This window comes from Manacus vitellinus, unplaced genomic scaffold, assembly GCF_001715985.3.
Source record: "Manacus vitellinus isolate BGI_N305 unplaced genomic scaffold, ASM171598v3 scaffold_36_pilon, whole genome shotgun sequence".
Taxonomy (NCBI): Eukaryota; Metazoa; Chordata; class Aves; order Passeriformes; family Pipridae; genus Manacus; species Manacus vitellinus.
Window position 1 is genome coordinate 2,531,152 of NW_021940508.1, and position 23,572 is coordinate 2,554,723.

General features: G+C 38.8%; 1 protein-coding gene across 1 annotated transcript in view; it reads right to left on the minus strand.

Annotated features, from left to right (window-relative positions):
* Positions 1-23,393, minus strand: part of PARP8 (poly(ADP-ribose) polymerase family member 8) — a 122,512-nt gene extending 99,119 nt beyond the window's left edge. Inside the window, 3 exon segments of the mRNA XM_018077319.2 lie at positions 23,144-23,198; positions 23,269-23,320; positions 23,322-23,393. Coding sequence (XP_017932808.1) covers positions 23,144-23,198; positions 23,269-23,320; positions 23,322-23,393 — 179 coding nt within the window.
* Between the last annotated feature and the right edge of the window lie 179 nt (positions 23,394-23,572).

A 23,572-nucleotide genomic window follows, 5' to 3' on the forward strand; every position in this document is an offset into this window, starting at 1 on the left:
GAGGGAGATGTGCGAGCAAGGACGGTGAGTTACAGTGGTACTAAAAGATCTCGAGTTGACTAAATATTAGATCCCTGTGGTTAATTGGTCCTAAACAGTGGGCTGCACCAACAAGAGACACCCCCTTCTCTCCCATCCTCTCATTGCTCTCCCTGTTCGCAAGAACCAACAATCTATTTAATGTCTCCCTTGTGCTACATCTAACAACTGTGTATCCATAATCACCAGTTCTCTAACAAATCAACACCCTAGTGGAAAGGAAGATATATTAATATAGCTACATACTCCTCTTTACCAGGGAGCAGTTAAAAGAGTTGTGTTTGGGCAGCAGTCTGCACCTAGGTTGGATTACAAACTCTAGAACTGTACAGCCTCTGCACCCACCTATCTCTAAATATTTCCTTCATTTCAACCTTGCATTTGCATGATCTGCCTTAAATTTTCCAATCTAGGAAGCTATACACATGAGAGACCCTCTTAGTTATGAAATGTTTTCCCCATTTAGTCTCAAAACTGTAACAAAAAGCTTTCACATATCCAGGATTGTCAGACCCCCTGAGAAAATAACTTGCTCAGCCACAAGCACGACCTGTGAAATTCTCTTCTTATAAGTCATCGAAAAGCTAAGGCCTGAAATGTCAAGTCCTAAGGTATATATCCACAAAGACTGAAAGTAACAACTGTATATGTAGATCAAAGAAAAAAGAAATGTAAATGTTGCTCAAGAAAAGGAAAAAAGAAAGGAAAAAAAGAAAACAAAATTATTTACTGGGCAGGTAAATGAACTAGCTTACAGTTCTCATGCTAGCCACAGAAGGTGAGTACACAGAGTTCAGCTGGAGAAGCAGAGATCATCTAGTGCTGAAACTGAAACTACCCTTGCTGTGTGAACCTCACACATCATAATGAAGACAAGCTTTGACCATCTTGGTTTTGTATCAACAAAGCACTATAAACCAATTAATCTCAAAATACTACTACAAAGTGAAATTACTCCTGCGCAATACTGCTGGAATTGAGATATTACAAGAGTTGATAGTTACAACATTATTTTCTGGCCTCCAGGCATGTACTATAGTCTTACTTTTGTGAGAACAAAATATTTTCTGCAACAAACAGAACTCACCACACTGATAATTTGTTCTGTGACCACACAAACATTAAGAACAGGACAGCTGAGAGGCACAAAAAAAAAGAAATAATTTTTTTTTATTTTTGCCAACACAGTTGAATACCACACATTACAAAAAAGGAACTCTTTGGTGCTTAGAACATACTAATTTTTCTGCCAAATCTCTGTTCTGAACTCTCTGTGTAACAACTATGCATCTCACATGCTCATCAGACTAATTCTGGAAACACACTATGCAGTCTTACCCATACATGCCTTGAATGTGATAGTTTCCTTTCCCAAACTAAAACACAGAGGCATCATCTTCCCAACAAGTGTGTCAGCCTTTCTTTCAGACATAGGACCTGTGTGATTCTGTGTGGGGTTTGCTGTGTAAGATGGCAGTTACTGCAGCTACAGAGGAAATAATAATTGCACCGTATTAGGTGCACCATCTCCCCTGGTTTATAGTCTCTACCCAGGCATAAAAAACCCAAAGAAGAACAAGACAGCAGAGGCTCATGCAAGAGAGAAAGACTGAGCAAAAAGAGTATCTGCATTAGGCATCTTAAGCCTGTCATTTTACACATTAAAAATGCATGTGCAACTGAAAGCACGACAAAAATTTCACAGAAAGAAGGAGGTGGCACAAGCAAAAATTTAAAATGCTGTCTGTAGTGCTGTGGGTGAATCTGTGTACATAAAACATATGAATTCTGTTTTGCCTTTATGAACTGCCTCTATTTTTATGTCTAACAGCTGCTTTTCACTCTCACAGCATACTGAACTGTGCTCCTCCCACTGAAAGCAGAGCAATGACAATTACCAATTTTTCAGGGGAAGAAAATAGCCAACATATTAATTAAGAGACAGTAAGGAATGAGTACGGTTAGTTCAACACAAAATGGCTTTTCTGTTTTTTCTAAAAAAGGTGTTAAGACTGGAAATAAATAACTTGCACAACAACATAAAAGGAGTCCAGGCTCCGATGCTATATTCCGAGATCTCTAGGGAACTGAGGAGGTGGACACACGATCAGAAGTGCCAAGCCAAAGACAGGCTGAGAGGTAGGGTTTTCCCAGCAGGCCAGCAAGATCCAAGTCTGAGGCTCAGCCTAGGCTCTGGGAAGGTGTTTTATACATTACCACAGAAGAGCTTGTCCCTGCCCAAGGCCACAGGTTGTTCACAGCAGAAAAGGAAAAGCCAGTCAGCCTCTGTGTATAATACAGGCTAAATTAAGCAAAACTGAGACAAGAAATCCATGTTGAACCTATCCTTTTACTTGCTTCCTTTACCTCTCACTTTACAACTACTTGTTAAAGCGTAAAACCTCCCTGGAGATGAAACTCTGGAAACAAATGCAAGTGAGCAGTGCAGACTCTGAGGCATCAGCAGCTGCTCCATGACCTGTAGGCTACCTGGTCCCACACATGGAAAGGTAACACAGAGCAGCTATTTTCAGGGAACACAGGAATGAAAAAAAAAAGAGCCTCTACAAAACACAAAGAAATGCAGATGCTACAATTATATAACCCAAACTTCATCTCCTACTGTCTGCACAGGACGGAACAAAGGTAACAGCAGCCCTGCATCTTTCCTTGTGCCTTTGCATCCAGCTGTCATGGTTTACCCTTTTCTCACTGACTACCCAACCACTTTGGTTTTGAAAGAGGACTCCCACCTGTCAAGAGATGTAGGTAGTACATCTGACCTGTTTCTAACAAGCCTCTACTAAATTAAAGTGCATGGCCCAAAACTGCTTACGTTCTCTGATAGATCATGATCTATCTAGGGAGACATGCAAGACACTGCTCAGTCAATGGTGAGACAATGGAGCTTTTCAAAAACACATGAGTGACAAGGCAGACCTCTATATGAAAGCCAGGGACAACACAATCACTTGGGAAGATCTCATTCCTCAAGGAAGATCAGCTGAATTCACACTCTGAGCATCTTTAGGACACAAAATACCCTTTTTCTCTCAGGCAAAGCATTTCTAACACACCGAAAACTACATCTCCAACACAAAATGCCTTCTATGCTGAATGTATAGCAGTAGAAACACTTTTCATGAAAGGAGAAGCATTAAATATCAAGAGCTACTTTGTACAGAAGAGCCTCAGTTTCCCTAGGAGTAGCAGACAAATATCTACAGATGTTACATATCCACAGACATTGTAATATACATCTATCTATAGAGAGACAGAGGCCACTTTAATAACAGAACCCAGTTAGGTTTAAATGGGAGGAAGGTTAGGAGTCTAAGCTTTGGTACAGAGACTATACACCTGGGATTCTTTGCAAGCCAGCAAAGGGCAGACTAGGAGAGTGACCATTACACCCCATCCTTCAAATACAGCATTCTGCACACCTGGAACACGAAGCTACTGCTCTGCCTGTAAATGTTAGTACCTACAGACCTCAATCACCACAGTTTCAGCAGCAGATTTTTAACATTTCAGAAGAGATGCTTTTAAGAAACAGCATTGCTAGCAGCCATTTCATCTTATTCCTCTTGCAGAAAAGAGGAAACTCTTCAAAGAATAGAAGCCAGGGGGCTGATATTCCCAACACTGCCTCCAGAGTACACAGATGACTGTCTCTAATCCACAGCCTGTCACTGCTGTAAGGTTGCACATCAGACACTCTTTAAGAAACAGAAACAGTTAATGGGACCATATATTTCAATGTTGAATTGTCTCAGCACTGATGTATTAAATACATGGCAGCATAAAAATCTCAATCATCTTCCTTTGGGGTCTACTAAATATCCCTGAGTTCCCATTGCTACCAGAAGTCTTAAAGTAAAAAAGAATATCTGAATAAAATCAGATTCTCCCTCAGACATATTTTCCCCCTGGATCTGTTCAGCAGAAGTACTCAAAGGTTAATTTTAAAGTGAATAAGTAAAGGAAAATAGCTTGTGGTCAGGTGAATAAATCCTCTGAAGAATAAAACGCACAATGTTGTCCTGATGTGATTTCCCTGAACTCAGAGAAGTGCACCTGGTGTTCCACTTCACAAAAGAGTTTAGTTTCATGCAGATTTTGTGGCTACACCTATACAAAACATTAGGTATAGAAATACAAGCAATCCTAGGAACAGATATAAATATTTAACATGCTTCAATTGCACTTTAAAACATTTTTAGAATTTTTTGCAAAAATAGGTAGAAACTGTTACAATCTACGATCAAAATGATCTGCAGTCTGAGATGTGTGAAGGGAAGCATATAAAATGAAAAGAGAGAAAGTTTCTTATTTTTGTTTCATTATAATTCCATCGGACTTTATTGATTTCGACAGACACTGTTTACAATTTAAATGTCGTTAGTGAGGGCAGAAAGGGACTTTCTGAGCTGTGAAATAATTAGCAACTTGTTTTCTTCTTCCTGAAGGGTGAAAAACACCAATCCTCTTAGACTAGTGTTAGTCATTTCTTGAATAATCAGTATGAATGTATGGCAGTGTACAGGTTTTGGCTGGGCTCAAGTTAATTTTATTCACAATAGCTTGTATGGTGCTGTGCTTTGGATATGTGATCAGAAGAGACCAGTCCTACTTTTCCATGTACGCTCGAAAGAAGCTGCAACAAGGAGATGGCAAAATATCAAAAGGACTTCATGTTCCTCGGAAAGATGTGGAAGGATTGGGTGCACAAGAAAGATATAGACCTTCTGAAGTGGGTCCAGAAGAGGCCACAAAGATCATCACAGGACCGGAGCACCTCTCCTATGAGTACAGGCTGAAGGAGTTGGAGTTGTTCGGCCTCAAGAAGAGATGGCTCTGGGAAGACCTCATTGCAACCTTCCAGTACCTGAAGGGAGTTTATAAAACAAAGTGAAAGCGACTTTGTACACGGGCAGATAGGGATACGACAAGAGGGAATGGCTTCAAACTAAAAAACAGTAGGTTTAGATTAGACATTAGGAAGAAATTCTTCCCTGTGAGAGTCGTGAGGCACTGGTGGATGCCCCATCCCTAGAAGTGTTTGAGGCCAGGCTGGAATGTGACCTTGAGCAACATGGCCTAGTGGAAGTTGTCCCTGACCATGGTGTGGGCTTGGAATGAGATGATCTTTAAGGTCTATTCCAAACCAAACCATTCTATGATTCTACAATAACCAGCGCTGATAACACAAGGCTCTTCTAATTATTGTTGTGCCATCCTTACACAGCATCAAGCACGCACGTAGCCTGGAGTTGGGCAAGAGCCTGGGAGGGAGCACAGCATGAAGTGACCCCAAGTGATACCATCTGGGCCCACCAAGCAAGTAGTGCTGCAGTGTGGGACTGAGCTGCCTGACAGTGCTAACAGGTACAGTATGAGGAGGCTGCTCCTAACAGTACATACCGTGAACTTCGAACTTCTTGTAGCAGCACGAATGTCTCCAACTTTTAAGTATTTACGTAAATCTTCAAATACATCCAGATACACTCTTCTTATCTCTCTTCTCCACTTTAACTTGTGCAGGTCCCTGAAAGACTGTACATCTCCAGCTTAACAGGGGCTTTGAAAATCATCAAGGATAACACCTTTTCAATAACGACCAGTCTTGTTTCAGGTTTTACCTTTGGAATACTGTGACAGCTGCTTTTAAAATATACATAAAAGGACCAGCAACAGACCCATCCCTCACTGTGGTTCCTGTTGCTAACTGCCTACCACAGCCCACAGTACCACTGCAGACCTTAAAAATCCTTATCTCATCATTCCCTTTTATGTCAATCTGGATTACAATCCATATTAAAAATCTAACTAACAGTTACAAACCTCTGCCTCAACTTTATGCATGGAAATATGCAAGCACTTAGTTTTCAGACTGCAGCCAAAAAGTAAAGTATTTTAATAAGAAGCCTAGGCTAGATACATCCAAAAGCTTTTCTATAATTAACACAATTTTAATTTGTTTGCCTGAAATGAAAACACCAGTACAGCCAGGAGTTAGATACAGTGATTGCTATTACAATTCAAAGCAGACTCACAAGTTACAGGGACACAAATTAATTTAAACACAATTTAGAATCTGACCATGGCCACCATTAAAAATATTCTACGATTTTTTCAGACTGTAATGTTTTAGGGGCAGTTTCTCCAACAGATAATCTATCTTGACTTTTCTTTTTTTAAAAAGTAAAATCTAAAAAAGGCCAATTATTTCTAAGAATGAGACTAATAAAGACTATCTTCTTTATACACATGAAAAAATATATACATATTTGCAACACCTGAAGGCCTTATGCTTTAGATCAAGAACTTGATGAACAGCAAGAGAAAGATGATGCTTCAGGTATCTGTCCATATGGACTTTTATCCATAAAACATACTGATAAAACCTGAGCAGCACTGAATATATATACACTTACACATGGCTCTGATTTTTACTCTATTTTATTGTTCTGTAGACTATCTTCTCCATAAAGCATCAAAATTTAATTATTTTTCCCTTTACTCCTAGCCCATTTCAATTATTTCAGTGTTGAATGCTACATTCCTTTAGAAGGTAACACTTACTTTCCTTTTTTTCTTAAGAGGGTTACTTTCCCCCCCTCCATATAGCATCTTTCCTCAAATGCTCTTATTGATGGCATTTTTTTCTCTGACTCAAGCTCTCACACCAGTCTTTCCATTTCCCCTTCCAAATTACATGGAAGCTGGACACGGGGCAGTGAAAGAGCATTATTCCTGAAATGTCCCAAAGCACTCCAGTGAAGCAAGGGACAACCCCCGATGTCACCAAACTTTTGCATCTGTAGACTTCCTAATGAATTGAGGCAACAGCATTCACTGAGTCATAAGACACAGACCAAAGCTACAGTAGAACAAGACTTGCATAATCATATTGCTTTAAAACTGACCTAACATAATTTCTCATCATTGAGACCCACAGATGTTCATACTGAGGCAACTGCATGTGACTTTTTCCCATGCCATTAAATGTCACTTAAACACGATTTCAAAAATCTAAATGCAAGTATATGCATTTATACAGTACAGATGCTCACGTAAGCTCATGATTGGACTACATTATTTCATCAGTGTAATATCCAGCTATGAAAGATAATCTCACCCAGACCTTCTCCTCCATGATCTTCAACCTTTTTAAAACATACCATGGGAGAAGGAGAACACATGAGAAGAGAAACTGGTTGTGAACCATGTTGCAACACCAAGGCAGCCTGAGGTTAAGTTGTAAGAATGAGATACACTTATTTGGGGATCAGAACAGACAGACTTTACCAGTGTGTATGGGGGAATCAGTTGTTGTCTTTTTTTACTGATTAAATATATCCTAAGTGTCAAAGGTTTGATGTATCCTTCACAATTCAGTGGCTCCTGAATCTCACACAGAGAGTATGCTGGAGCTGCAACTGTCATTTTACTCCAATCACCAAAACGAGGCAAGAATCTTACAACTGCTTTGTATTAAAAGATGGATTTAAAGCAAAATTCCATTGAAAAATACATGAACCTATGTCAACTGACATCAGTTGAGTTTCTCTTCAGAACAGAATCTTCAGCTGACCCAGGAGACAGAACACTGAATGCTCATTAAAAAGTCCTTTGACATCTCCATTCCTAATGAGCCATGTCCACCAAGCAGCTACATTTCCGCTCCAAAGGGTGCATTCAAGCTGCCAGCATCCAAGCAGTCTTACACAATTAGTCACAGGCTTACAAAAGGATTTAGGGGTCGTGAGACCAAGTTTTAGAAACCTCCATAGCTAAATGATAAACGAGAAAGGGTCTGACAATGCAGAGGTTTTAAGAAACATTTAGGCTCTACTTTCATGCCAGAGCAGCCTAATTGTGCACCTGGATGTGATGTGCAGTCTCACAGCCAAGGACCCTGACACCTCTACCATGGGAATAGAACAGGCTCATATGCTACTGAAGGAAAGGGAACCACTGCCACAAAACATTTCATCATATTTTGAAACAAAAAGGGCCTTCATAAATACCTGCTACATGACTCCAGACAGGAAGCAAGTACCTAAATTCCCTGGAAGTCCATGTCCCGACACAAGCTTGGCAGCTTTTCCTATTGGGCACCTCATGCTATTCCCTTTGTAAAGCCTCTCCTCAGCAACCCGACAGTCCCACCAAGAATTGGGTCCTCATGTTGTCACCTCCAACTCACAGGAATCCAGACACCTTACGAGACAGGTGCAGTAAGACATTAATAAGCTTTACAGATACTTGGAAAATTATTCAAAAGACCAACAAGTGTAAGTTTCTTTGACACAAATGCCTCACTGCCTCCTTACTAGTACACTGGCACTTGCTCGGCATGTTAATCCATCTTCGCTTTCAATGGAAAATGAAGTTCTTTTACATTTCACTCTAAAAGACGAATGTTTTTACCCTGTTGTTTCTTAAGACACCTCTGCAGGTCCATTTGCCATTTTACTAGAGTAACTATGAAGCAACTGGTTATGAAATAACACAAACTGAAAGTTCAGTGATCCAGCTTCCCAACACCAACACAAATACACACTTGTATCAAGAACATAAATATGGCATGTTACGTGTTGGAGGATCCCGATGAAACTCTCTCCCAAGTTTGATTAACAGAGTCCTCTGATCAGTTATTCTTCTCTCAAACCGCTATTGAACATGGCACTGACCATGTGACACGGTCAATCTTAATGAAAAAATATTAGCCAAGGAATCACTGAGTATCTGGAGCCTCTGTAAATATATATTACATATAAATATAAGGAGGGTTTTTAGCTAAAGAGATGGCCGAGCAGATACACTGGGTTAGGTTCTTTGAGTGTAAATAAAAAGAGTATCATTGCTTCAACTTCATACAGATGACTGCAGCAACAGATATGAAAACACCAAAACACATCAAAGCAATTTGAACTATGAAGAGAATTATTTCAAAATGAAATTTGGCCAAAAGTTGAATATTTACCTCTATTGCTCCAATAATCTTTAACGGAAATAAATGGAATGATAAAGGTAAAATATGACCATATAAAAGAACGTAAACTGTGCTTTCTCTTTAGTTAGGCTTATGTCATCTCATCAGTTTACATAGTCAGAGGGGGAGAGGAACAGGCTAAATGAAGAAACCTCTTATACATTCTGTTTCAGTCTACATACCAATTAGCAGCAAAATGAAACTCTTTCTGTGATAAACTCCTGAAACTTATCAAGTACAATAATAAAACCCTCAGTAGTTCTGATCAATTCACTTCAAAATTGAAATAATCTAGCTAGGAAAGTTCCAACATCACACCAGCCCACTCAGCCTTCACCTCACCATCCAAGGATTTTTCAGTACAGTATATCACACAGTTAATCATGAGCATATTGCAATCATAAGACATTGAAACCACTGAAGTGTGAGAGCTGTAAAGGATTCTCACTCCCTCTGTAGCAGCTAATGTCCCATCAATGTTCTGCCTCTGTCGAGCCATGGACTGCATCCAATAAGGAACTTCAAAATACCAGAAGCAGAGCAGCTAGACTATCTGAGCCTTGAATGCATGTCAGTCAAATGCATAAATTATTTTTTTTTAATTTAGTTACAGTATTCGAATAACGTGTGGTATTGGTCATACTCAGCCCTTCAAAACAAAATAAAATAAAACCTGGCACTGTATCGCCAAAGGAAATAACACTACTATAACATGTAACACAACTGGCTTCAAACTCCTGCCAGAATTATTTACTGCCATTAAAAATAAATGATAAACAACTCTGAGAGAAAATACAGAGGTAAACAGATAAGGAGAAAACAGGTATTTTCATTGTCCTTATTGTCTTTTAATGTATTTTATTTGTAGATGAAACTAGACAGCAACAAATAACATCTTACTCTGTCTTTGCTGTTTAACACAACCTCTTTATTAGAGATGCCTGTCCACACATAGGCAGATTTCCACTTTGCACTGGTGTAATTCAAGGTTGAATGTCGACCCGTGCTCTTGTCTTGCACTACTTCCTCCAGATTTCACTTCTATAGTCCTTCATGCAACAGCAGCAGCAACAAAAAGGAAACAGTGAACCTCTTCCTGTGACAAGGACCTTCCACCTTCAGTCACACACTAACAATCCCCTAAGCAATGCTGCAGAACCTCTGCCACCCTCCTGGCCACTGTGGCAAATGAAAATGAAACAAAATGAAGGGCAAAACTCATTTGCATGTACATTTAAAAAACACACACAGATTTGAATGAGAGAAAAATGAAAACTAAAAAAAACTTATTATGAAGAGCTCAGATGTATTCAGATCTATAAATCCTCAGAGAAAGGACCAAATGCTAAAGAGAAAGCTGACACCACTTGTCAAAAATGGTGTGTGCACACACGAGATATGGCCTGGAGTGGCTCCATATGCTGCACATTGCTGCACGCTAGATTACTGCATGGTATTAGCAAAAGCAAAGGGATATTCTCTGCTTAGTTCCTCTTCAGGAGCAAATATTTTATGCTTAAACTGAAGGAACTTCTGGGAAGCAGAGGCAATAAGAAAGGTCTGTGATCCTTCTTCAACTCCTTTTTTTCCCAAATTTCACAGATAATGAACTTACGGTATTACTTGCATTTGCCTGATGAGCTTTTTGCTGGCAACAAAAGGTTCTCCCCACCCCCTATATTATTTCATTGACACAGTTAATTATTTATTTTACCTGACCTGACTCCTACTGAACTGCCATTTGGAGTTACACTATCTGCCAGCCTGCCACAAGTCCCACTTGTCCTGATAGGGGTCGAGAGCAGCCACTTAGTAGCACAGGTTTTCATGGCACACTGAGGTGTGGAATGGATATATGCACAAGAATTTCACATTCCCTCCATGTACATGGCTGTGCAGGGCACAGTCCATGGCCCACTCCCCCAGCTGTTCTTACTGGTACACCACCCTGACAGATTTCCTTAGCACTACAGGTCCTGTGTTCTGAGGGCACACTTCATTCATCCTCTGCCCATGGGGCTGGTGATCTGCACAACAGGCAAACCTGGTTTTCAAGCCTGACCCTTGAAAAACCACAGACATAACAAAGGTGTCCAATTCACACCAGTGAAAATCCACTCTCACGTTTGCAACAGGACAAGTCATTTCTCTGTCACTTATACCATTACAAATCAAAGCAGAAGCCAACCAAAGAAAAGCTCAAACATTATAGAGAGCAAAAAGTCACCGCCAATCAGTCCTATTACTGAACAAACACATGAAAACAACATTGTCATGATCCCCAAAGTGATCCCCATTGTCATGATTCCCACATCCTGGGTGTTCAGAGTGACAAGTAACACCACCACACACCTAATGAACTGCATGTCATCACCGATGGAAATATCGGGTTTCCTCTATTACAGGGAACAGAATTAAAAAACAGTAACTGGAGAGAAACTCACAAAGGTCCATAGAGGTTGCTTCTTAAAAAGTAGCCTGTAACATGAAGAATGAGAAGCTGTATAAAGCAACATTGGTTTTATCTGCTTTGCAGTTTTATTTAAAACATTTTCTATTATGCGTAAGAGCATACAACTTTTACTGGTTCAAGCTAAAATGCACTCTTACAGCTCTGCAGCACCTACAGTTAAAGATCTGAAGTACATACCATTTCTAAACGTCTCCGTTCAGACCTACTTAGGTACAACAGAAATTGCAAAAACACACCAGTTTAAAGAGAACATTTTAAGTTTTAAGCTTTAAGTCAGCAAACAACTCAGGCTGCAGCTGCAATTATTTTAGCAGTGATTTTTTTCCCCCTAGACACTCACATATTAGAAACCAAAACCAGAATAATAAATAGCTATGAACATGTGATCGCTCTGATTAACAGACTGAGCACCCGTTGTTATTGTGGTGAAGCTTCCAAAGAACCAAAACAAGTATTTCAGGTTCTATAGATAAACTGAAGATAACTGGGAGATACATGGTCTATAGCTGCTCCATGTTGTTAATCTGCATAGCACAGTTGTGTAATGCCAACCGTTTCATGTCTGTCTGCTTCAACAGTATGAACAAAACAAACAGCAGTTTTTGTTGGAATAAATCAGTATGCCGATCACCTCTGGAAAACAAAAGGCCATAAGAAAGAGGGTGGACAATGACAAGTTGGGAAGAAATAAGAAGACAACTGCAAGGAGCCTATGCTCCCCAGTGGCACAGTCAAAATGAAAATGGCAAGGCCAGGGTTACTGTGAAACCTTTCTCTGACTTCTGCAGACTGAAGTCACCATTGTCTCCCAAGGGGGAGTGCAGAGGTGCTATTTTCTTCAGGATAAGATCTTCCTTGTTCCAGAGGTATCCTGTGGGACCATCTACCTTACAAACAGGCTGGTCAGTACTTTGCCAAGCTCACCTTGCACTGAAAACAAAAAAAGAGACCTCGGTGGTATCTCGGTCTTTGACCACGGCACTGCATCACATGCAAACCTGAGACTCAAGTGCTAACTGCTGAGAACACCCATTTGCTATGTAACTTCCCAAGTCTCTATCACTTCAGGCATCTATGCACCACTTCGGTCCTCCCCTCACTTCATACAAACCATTCCCAAAGAACATAATTTTTATCAGACTTTATCAGCTTCCAAGAAACTTGTCCTCATTTGTCACTTAAAATGCCAACAAAAAAAAAGTGTAATTTCACTTTGGTATGTAACTAATCATAAATATACTAAACTGCTCTACTAGAAGTCAAGGAAGATAACATTTAAATTTGGCTTTGCTCTATTTAAACTTCCTTAACAAGATGAATATAATTACAGACAAGTCCGCAGTGCTATAAGTTGGCATGACTTTACTGAATTCCATGGCAATTTGTCAATTTATATTAGCTGAGACTATGGTAATAATGTTAGATCACATAAAGTACAACAGAGAAATAACTTGGGACAAAATAAAGATGAGAATACGCTATAAGCAGCCAGAATAATGGCAAAATGGTCATTAATATTAGCTGTTTATGATGCTTTGCTCAGCATTTATGTCAAAAGTTCTGCAACTGTTATATACACTGAGATATGCTGGAAATACGCTTTAGAAATTGCCATGCCACACGAGACATGCCACCATTCACAGTGGCCTTTCAGTCAAAGGCCACTCACTCTGCTGAGTGGCTGATTATGCCTTACTAGTAGAGAAAATAAATAGAGTCTTCATAGACAGCTTTTCTTGACTCCAAATGGTGATCGGTTTATGTCCTTCACAAGCAAAACCAACAGCTTCTATAATTTTTATCCTGACTCATTTAACTGCAACTCCTGTTCTCTTCATAGACCGCAAATGCCTAATCCTTAGTAGAACCCTGGGAGGCCAGGATCTTCCACATATCCATGCCTGTCTTGAAGTCAGACAGTGCTACTTGTAAAAGATATTTACCTGCCATACCTCTGTGTGTTTCCTGTCTTTGGCAAAGGTCAGTTCTTAGCTGAACTACAGGATGAATGTGTTTCTTCACGGCTTAAATAAAGGCATACACTTCACTGAAGTAGTATTTTTTAACATCTATTCATTGACATTTAAACATAGACACAGTATAGTAAGCAACTATTCATTACAAGAGGGACAATCTAAAACAAGTAAATGCTTAGAAGTAAAATATAAATTCAGGTACAAAAAGAGCCTGGAGTCTCCCTACATTTGTCCTTAGAATGTGGTTCACAGGGAGAATGTGATTCTTCTAATTCACTACATACACATAAAACCAAAGAAACACTAGAATTGCTCATAACTTGTAATTTTAAAATAGATTACCAAAATAAACAAATAAAATATAACAGCTAAAACACAGAATTATAAATGCCCTTAAATTACACAGCAATAAACTAAAATAAAACTAAACTAAACTAAAAATAATTTAACAAGAATCAAACTGGTAGCTGCTAACCCACGCAATACTGCTTAAAGCTTTAACTAACACTAAAATTTGCTGTAAAAATTCCATCAACTGCTAAATCTGGCACAGAGAACATGTATGAAGCAAGACTGCATACTAAAGGCAATGCTACTCTTAGTGTTATACAGACATTGAAAAAAACCCGACATTGTGTACATCAGTCTCCTAAAGGCAAAAGATCTTGCATCTCTGGTGGACTGATTACTATGACTCTTTTCTTTATACTCTAGAGGCAATGATAAACTTATTAAAACTTGTTCTGTTGGCCTGAGTTAACAAAACTAGTGTATGCCAAAGGAGATTCCTGCAGAGGTTATGTTCCTCTTGTTGCCTCTTAAACATCCAGTTTCACTGTTCTTGTCACCTACTGACAAAACATCAGTTCTTCTTCAATATGAGCCTAACAAAATCCTACATCTGAAATTTTACGCCAAGTCCAAGAAGCTTTGTTCTACAGGATGGTTCAATGTCCTTCCAGCAAAACAGTTCTTTAACATTGTACCACCTTAAAAGAACAGAATTAGTATGTTTAGTTTTCAGCTGTAACTCTATCAGAGCTACAAACGCATATGAAAGAGTTCATGGAATATTCATAGGACTAGATTAAACCAGTAAACTACTTCATATAATTCCCTATCTGTAAGGGAAGGTTGTTGATAGTGTCAATAACTGCTTTACTAAAGCATGTTTTCCACAGGTTTTTAATACTTGAAGGTCACATTTTTCAGTCTGAAATAGTGTAAAGCTTTTTTTTCCTTATGTTTCCAGTATTCTGCACAAATACATACTGAAGTAACAAGACTTCACCAGTTTAAAGCTAGACAAAGTCAATATGATCCTTTTAGGTTTTTTCACAAAATAGTCCTCATGAAGAAATCACCATTTCCATTTCAACTAATGGTTATACCTACAAAAAGATCTGAAACTATTTTTGGACTAGCTTCAGATTTCATACTGCTTCTGAATGAGTGACAGATAAAGAGGCTTTTCATGTGGCCCAGCAAATTACATTTTTAAAATAGGACTCTGTGACAACCAGGTTTTCAGATGCTAAGGCTAAAAAGACAGAAAGGGAGTACAAGTTTGACAACTGGCCATCTATCTGTGCCCTTAGCAACATTAGCAACTTTGTAAGAATGCATGAAAGCCATCTTTTTTCCTTGGATAGACTGCAGCTCTCCAACCATCCACAAAAGTACTCAAAATTGACAATACATCTGCAAAGATGACAGAAAGCAATGCTCTGGTCTTCAGAACCCTCCTTCTCAGATGAAAAAAATCACTCAGACTGCCACTCACTAGGAGTAGTCAGCACCAAATCAAAGGTTCAGCAGTATCACTGTGAAGTTAGCCCCATCACATTAGTAGAACTACTCCAGACTTACACAGCTCTAAATGAGATCAAGAAGTTGACTATCAGCAAGTACTTTTAAGAAAATGAAGTGCTTCCTAGTTTTAACACCTTTATCAAGCCCAGACTGACAGAAGCCTCCCTCCATATTTTGCTGTATGTGTGATTATTCCAGGGTGAGGACTCCCCATCAAAAATGAATTTTTCATTAAGGAAAATGAATAAGCAATAATGAGTTGATTAGACACACATACAAATTCTATGATTTCCAGAAAAGCTAATGACCTGGAATATCATGTCTAACTCATAGGCTATTTTTTTCTACTTGTGAGCAAACGCTGTCTGTCACAAACACCTTACACATTACTGGGTAGAAACATGACAGTTTAACAGTGCAAAGTAATCCTGCCTTCTAGCTTGGTTCTTAATATGAAAAATTCCTAAATATAAAATGGTATATTCATTTAACGCAACAAGATTTCAAAATGGCCAACTCTGAGAGATGAAATGCACAATGCTACCCAACATGAGAGTAACTTATTCTTTAATTATCTACTAGTTTCTACAAATGGTATACGACCATTTTTGCACTCTGTTTTGGCAAACATTTCATTATGCAGGTGTTGCTCCTTTTATTTCTGATCAATGCCTCAAGGCTGGAAGGAAACATCTGGAGGGTCAGCTAGTTTCTTTGAACTTCCTCTTTGCCCTCCATTCCTGGCTCCAGACAGGTTCCCACTGAGCATTACAGAAGTTTCCCTCAGAATAAGTAATTTGGCTCCATCCTAATTGCCAGGATATGCCATCATCTTCTAAGACAGCAGAAGACAAATAAGGCTCATGTAGGTCCTCTACCTTCAAGCAAGCTCGAGAAAGATGCTTACCTCCAACTCAAGACTTTTTTCTGCCTGCTGCCTTCCCTAATCATGTGCAAGACCATGACTTACTCCCAGAGGATTCCATAATGCCAACAGCATGTATGGCAGTGTTTAGCCCTTGCAGCAGGGGAATGACATAAAGCTCTCAGGAGATAATGGGTCCTCCCAGGAGAAGTGACTCATAAAAGCAACAATTGCTCCTGGTCCTCAGGCAAGGCTCTTTCTTGCTCTTCCTTCCATAGAAATAGGATGGATACAATCTTGTGTGAGCATGCAGAAGGCTGTCAGGCGAAGGAGATTTTATTTCTGTATCTTGTTCAGTCTCTCTTCTTTCAGTGAGATTTTCTAACTACTGCTACACAGGGTAGTAGGCTTACCTTTATGAGACTATTTTACCTTGTAAAAGGAGCTCCTTTGTCTCAGACGAGGTAAATTCAATGAAATATCTGTAAAAATCTTCACCCTTCCTGTAGCAAGGAGGGCATAAATTCTTAAGAGTTGTCCTCTTTCGTGGAATTTATTTAATGCCAAGGCAGAACTATATACTGGAGTTTTTCTTTAGATTTACTCACATTTCATCCCTTTCTTTTTTTAAGCCATCTCTCCCAGCACTTTTAAATTTACTTTCAGTCTAGGTGCTGAAACTATTTTGGTGCTGAAACTATTTTGACTTGGAGTGATTAGACTCTGATTCAAATGAGAGTTCATATTCTGCACAGTAAGTAAGCCATGGAAAAAATATACCAATAGGTATCTTCCGCTCTTTATTTATGAGCAATGAAAAATATAGGAGATTAGTAGAGACTAACAGGAAAAACAAGAAATGGCATTAGTCCCAACATAGAGAAAAATTATCTAAATTAATTTTGTCAGCGTGAGTTCTGCTTTCAAATTTATTTGAAACATTAACACTTTAACAATGACAGCCTATAGGTTTATTTTTAGGTACTTAATATGTTAAAATATGTGATGAAAGTAGAGAAAGTAGTAGTTACTGTACAAGTTTTCTGTAAAGACATTCAAGAACCCCTCCCAACTCTACCGCTGGTGAACCATTCAAACAACAGTGCATACATCTGCATGACAAAAACACCTGCATAAAGATGGTGAGGCTTTTACAAAGTGCTAAACAACCTACAGTAGCACCACGGCACTTCTTAAAACTAAGCCATTCATTTAAGTGCGTAAAACCACATTTTTCACACTAAAAGGTAGAGGTTCACAATTTAAATGTGCTGTTCTTAGTATCAGTACAGTATGCAGCTGACAGAGGACAGCAATATGCTTCACCAGACCAGTACAAGATCTCCACAAGACTATCCTCTCCTTGAAAGACACAATTTTTACATGATGTGATGACAGGGCTATTTTCAGACAAGACAGATTTTCTAACAGCAAGGTAAGAAGGAGCTGTCAGACACAAAACTATCAATAAGACCATGAGTACAATGGTGGTGATTTTGGTTTTCACTACCTTCAACATTCCACTTAATGACACCATAGGGTCCTACTACATCTCTTTTTAGGATGAAAAATTTGTTAAATCACACCTACTGAATTTTTGGTAGTACCTATGGAAAAGCTATCTACAGGAATGTATGGATAAGTTTCATGTACATACTACACATGGTCAATATTAGAAGGTAATATGAAGTTAGAATAGGCACATTAACAGGAAGTCGTATAATGGAAAATGCTTGACTTAAACACAGATTTTAAAACTGAAACCTAAGTAACACCTAACACAAAAATGCTTTTTAAAATTACCTAAGGCTGTATTCAACATTACTTCATATACAGAATCCTTAGTGAAGAAATGAAAATCACAATTCTTGCCATGTCTAAACTAGACTCCTGTCTCATACCACAGACTTCTCTCTCACGGAAACAGTGTAGAAAATGGTAAGAAATCATGTAGTAACAGCAAAAATGTTAAGCCATATTTGATAAGAAAGTTAAAATTGAAAGATGATGTAGAAATAGCAATAAGCAAACAGCTAGGTACAAGCTGCATATCTAGATTTCACCCCTTCTTACTGTAATAGAAGTAGATTTCAGGAATGTAATTACCTTTTTAATAACTTGAACACAAAGTTACATGCAGCCATCAGCAACAGGAGATGAACTGTACTTGTACCAGCCCTTCCTAGGCCCTGCATAAAATTGATTTCATCTAAAGTAAAACCATTTAGAGCAATGGATCCCAAAAAAACATGTTCTCATCTTTAAAGTCATACTTTCACAGACACTTTCATCTTACATAAGCCACCATTGCTTCCAAAAGGAACAGTCAAACCTTCTCTTCCCAGCCAGTAAGCACACTGCCATGCAATGAACCTGATAGAGGAGCTGGGTTAAAACTAACCAATATAAAAAAAGCTGGTCTTAAACTAGGTGATTTTGTAAATGAAAGAAACAAAAAAGTCAGAAAAGTGTTTTTATACTTTCTGATGGACACAATTTTAAGTTTCAGTTTAAAAACTGTTTTTCAGTTTTCTCCTTCTTTCCTACAGTTTACATAAATTGAACATAAATTTTAAGATTAAAACACCTATTAATTATCCCAAAAAACATTTTTCTTCACAGTTTTTTGTGGTGAAGACTTCAGTATTATCAGCGTTACACCAGAATTTCAAAATTATTCACCAAACAGAATCTTTCGTGCAGGCAGTTTTATAAATTCATGTAAGCAGAAAGAGAGCAATCACTACAGGGAAAAAAGGTTATATGTATCTATTTATTGTCAAGTGGTTCAAACATCTGGTGGACATAATGTGCTAGAACTTCAGATAGTTGTTTTCATCTCTAGCTATAGAAAGTTATAAGCAATTTAGACACTCCTTCAGTGGCACAGCTCCCCATCTGTGAAATATTTCACTGCTACAGTGAGGTAGGAATTAATTCATCAGTTTACATGAGAATTTCTGCTCTACAATGACCTCCTGAATAAAACACAAAATGCCAAACAAAGTGTAAAATAATAACCAGTCATTATTTTAAGCGAAAATAAACAAATACTTCAGACCTAATTTCCTTGCTTCTTCAGAACTCCCATTGGTATAATCATTGTGCTAAAGTACAGAAAGCAGAACAGAAGTCCACTGTGTGAATAGGAGATGGAAATTTTACTCAGGTGTTATTTAGTTTCTTAACAATATGCTGCAGTTTTAGATCTGTTCTCATGCACAGCCTTATTGCCATTGTCCTTCATTGCCAATGAGAGTTAAGAATGTATTTGAATATTTCAGGACTCATATGATGTCCTTGTTTAGCCTCAGGGAAAAAAATAAGGGAGGGGGGTGGTGTGTGGAGCATAAGAAAAACAAGAAAAAGGGGAAACATCTTTTTTTCTGGACAACCAAGCACTGCTTCTATGTAAAGCATGTCCAATGGCATATAAAGTGAAAACAACTTCAGGGCACCACGCATTTTTATTTGACAGATAAGCAAATAAGCAGTTCTGTTCAGTCTGCACAGTTTCTGGAGGAGCAGTATTTCATAGAGGGGTAGAAAAATGGTAAAAGGAAACCAGATATTCTTTTAAAAAGGAGAACTCAATATGTTCACAATTTAATACAAATTTTAGAACCTGCACTAAAAAGCATTAAAAAAATCTAGCCATTTTTGAAATTATGCCAGATATAGTTAAAGAAGAGGAAATCTCGCAAAGTGACAGTACCTGACTGAACACCTCACTTTACAAGAAATCAACCCAGTTATTGCTTTCTGACAGTGAAATTAAACATTATTAGATTAGTAAACAATCTGCCTTCTATCTAGCGCCCACATTATGCACAAAGACATACTTTCACTAATAAATTGCTAACTACAACCTTCCCAAACCAGGTCACATCTCTGCAGTGTCAAACAGCTCTAATAATTTGGAAGTACGAACAAAATGCATTAAAATAAATTAAAAAAAAAAGGTGACGTGAAATACATTCTAAAAGAATTAAGTGAACTACTACTACTTTGCTGTGGGATTACAAATTAACTCCTCAGAAGCAATAATAAATGTCCCCTGGATCAGGTCTATCTATCTGGATGGATCTGCAGTGTGGTTACGTACTGCCTAACATTTCAATACTACTAGTGCAGGAAGAGACTGTGCAATCAATCCAAGCAACAGGGAAAAAATCAGATAAAGTCTGAGAAGCTGGTCCCAAGTAGAAAAATCTCACACAGATAACAGTTACAAGAAAAAAACCACAAACAAACTTTAGGTCCTCATAATAACTGAAATAATACTGGCAACATTAACTTCCATGGACTTACCCTGATTTACTGAGAACCTAGTTCTCAGTTTATAAATTTAGATCACTGATAAATAGACTTAATGGGTACTAGAGGCAACTATAGTACACTGAGGAAAACCCCAAGTGATGTTTAACTTACTAGTATTGTCACTTGCCCTTATATAAGGGTTACAAAGAACCCTGCTTTTCAAACACACTGCCTTCTTTCAAGGGCTTCTGCTCTTCCATGTAACCACTATAGCTAAACCAAGGCCATATTACACACTGACCTAAGAAACATCTCAAGGAAACGAAGCATGAAAAATGTGTGTCAGGCATAGCTAATGAGTACTGAAGCACTATAATCTTCCTTACGCACCACTTCTACTCTCTAAATCTCTCCTCCGTTTGAACATCCACTCAGTGAACATCTACCCCTTTGCCCTTTACTCCAGCACCTGTGTTGCTGAGGGTTGGAAAAACAAAGTCATTGGGATGAGTATCTCAAGTACCTGGACAAGGCCCGTTGGCTGATGAGTCCATGGCCAGGATCTAACAGAGGTTTTGTCATTTAGGGACAATTCCTGAGTGCAACAGTCAAAAAATGGTGTTCCTGCTCAGGAAGTCCACAGCTGCAGCAGTGGCAGCAAGAAACAAATCCCAGCCTTTAAAGGCCAAAATAAAGGTCCTGGGATGACCTCATGCTCTCCTAAATGTGACTATGTACAAATCACTGCCGTCGACCCTCTACTGGAGACTTGCCTGAATTCTGCATACAGTGCAGTATAGCTGCTGCTCCACCAGCACCTTCTCTGAGAAGAAACTATTAACTCATCTTTGATGTAAGAAGCTGAAGTTTGGCACTTAATAGACAAGGTTTAGGGTTTTCATTTTATGTACATCGAATGAGAGCTTACTGCTGTAAACCTGCCACTCGGTACACCACCATACACCAAGAATATTGCAAAACATCTTTCTAAATCACAATACAGATGAGCAAAGAATGCAGAGAACACAAAGCCCTTATTTCAAAGGATGCTTTTTAAATGTCCTTAAAATGTGCAAAATAAAGTCAAATTTGGGTATGCTCTAAGTAACAACACACTTTCACCTATTTCTGTAAGCATAATGATTTTTTTCTCAATTCTGTTTGAATTGTCAAGGTCCTGAGACTGGTTTCCAGTCAAAACTTTCCTAAGCATATGCTGCCCCTGATTAAAATTCAAGGCTGTGGGATGGAAGGCACTCTTCCGTTTCTCATTGAACAAGTGACAACACTTTGTTTCAACATTGATAAACCAGTTTGTTTTCCATCAGTTGTGCCCTTAGGCTTTCTACTTTATTCAGCTCAGAAAACGTAAACAATAGACAGGTTTCACTTCCTGGTTTCTTGCTGTGATATTTGGTTTAGAGAACAATCCAAAGTAACTTTCAAATTCAATCATTTTACTTTTAGGGTAAATAGTATCTCTGTTAGACAGTTTTTCCTGTATAATCCTTTTGAAATTGTCTTTTAAAACAACAGCAAAACAAAACCTGGAGTAGAATGCTAAAAGCAAGCGTATACTACAAGCAACCTAAACATATATTAATTCTCAGCTATTGGGTGAACTTTTCAACTGAAAATGACAGAAGCTGTTCTTTCCTTTACTAGGAAGAGGGGGGATAGTGAGGTGGGAAAACATTTTTCTGAGCCATCCTGGAGCCTGGGGACCATCCGGGAGCCTGGTCCTACAGCCAGATCCCAAAGAATGCCCAGGTGCTGCACCAATGGTTGTGGGAGTGCTGCCTGCACTGACAAGTTCACTTGCAAATAAAAAAGAATAATGTGATGTACCCTGGGAAAGAAAAATAGCTGACAAAGATACAAGACAAACTGAATTAAAAAAAAAAAAAGGAACCAAAAAAATAACCAAAAACTTCTTGCCAAGTCTACTTAAAAAAAAAAAAATCAACTAAAAGAGACCAATGTAGCGTTTACTGTTAACACCTTATTAAATAAAAGATAACTAACCATCAGGGAAAGGAAAAGGATGTGTTCAAGATTTTACATATTTTTCCTTTCCTTTTGAAAATAGACAAACAGAACAAATGCCAAAATATATTTTAAAAACGTGTGCATTCACAATCTAATTTATAACCAAGAGCTTGGAAGCACTTAGAAATAGTATTTCAACTAACATTCAATAAAACATTTTTTCAACCTTCTAAGTTAGACTGATATTTCATTTAATCCCTCGAGAATTTAATTTGGTCAACTGCAGACAGCCTTGCATCTGCCATGGGACCAAACATGGCTCTCATGCAAGAAAGTAAGGTGCTAACATGAAATTTGGCCTACTTGTCATGATAATCTTAACCTTTCCTAGTTTTTAACATGAATTAACTTTACATCATAGGCTGATGCCTTTGCTATGTTTCTATAAGTTTACATGTGGCAGAAATCCTGTGTGTCCACACAAATTTTAAAAAAATAAATAAAAAGACAGTGAAGCTTCACAGCGGAACAAGCCTCTGACTACTAAGATCACCTTTCTGATCACCTCTCTCCATGCTTCTTTCTCTGTTTACGTTTGCACCAAGGTATATGATTTAATCATCCTCCTTGCAAAAGATAAGGAAATAAAAAAGCCTGACACGTTATTAAACCTTTGCACTTCACTGTCAGAAGGAAATGAAGCTAGTCATTACTGCAAAATAAAGTACCTTTTGGAGCCTCCAATGTAGGTGAAGGTAAAGGTGGAGTCTGAGTACCTGAAATCTGAAAGACAAAGAGCTGCTTTATTACAACTTGTCTTTATTTTGGTTGATGTAGCTGAGGTTTTACGGACCAGCATTCAGCTCCCGACACGGGGGTAGTTGGGGAGAGCAGGGGTGAACCAGAAGAAATGCAGCATCTCGCCCCCAGCCCCTCGCAACAAGTGCCCGGTGCTATGGCAACAGCGAGGAATTCCATTGTCACACACGGCAACAGGCAGCCGACAGCCGGGCTCCTGCGGCGGCCCATCCCGGTCGGCCCCGCACCAGCACCGCCGGGGCACCGCGGATCCGCGGAGCAGGGCGGCGGGGGCTGCTTGCACGGGAAGGGGCCCGTTCCCTGCGGGCTGTGCCACTTGGCCCTGGGGCCGGGAGCGG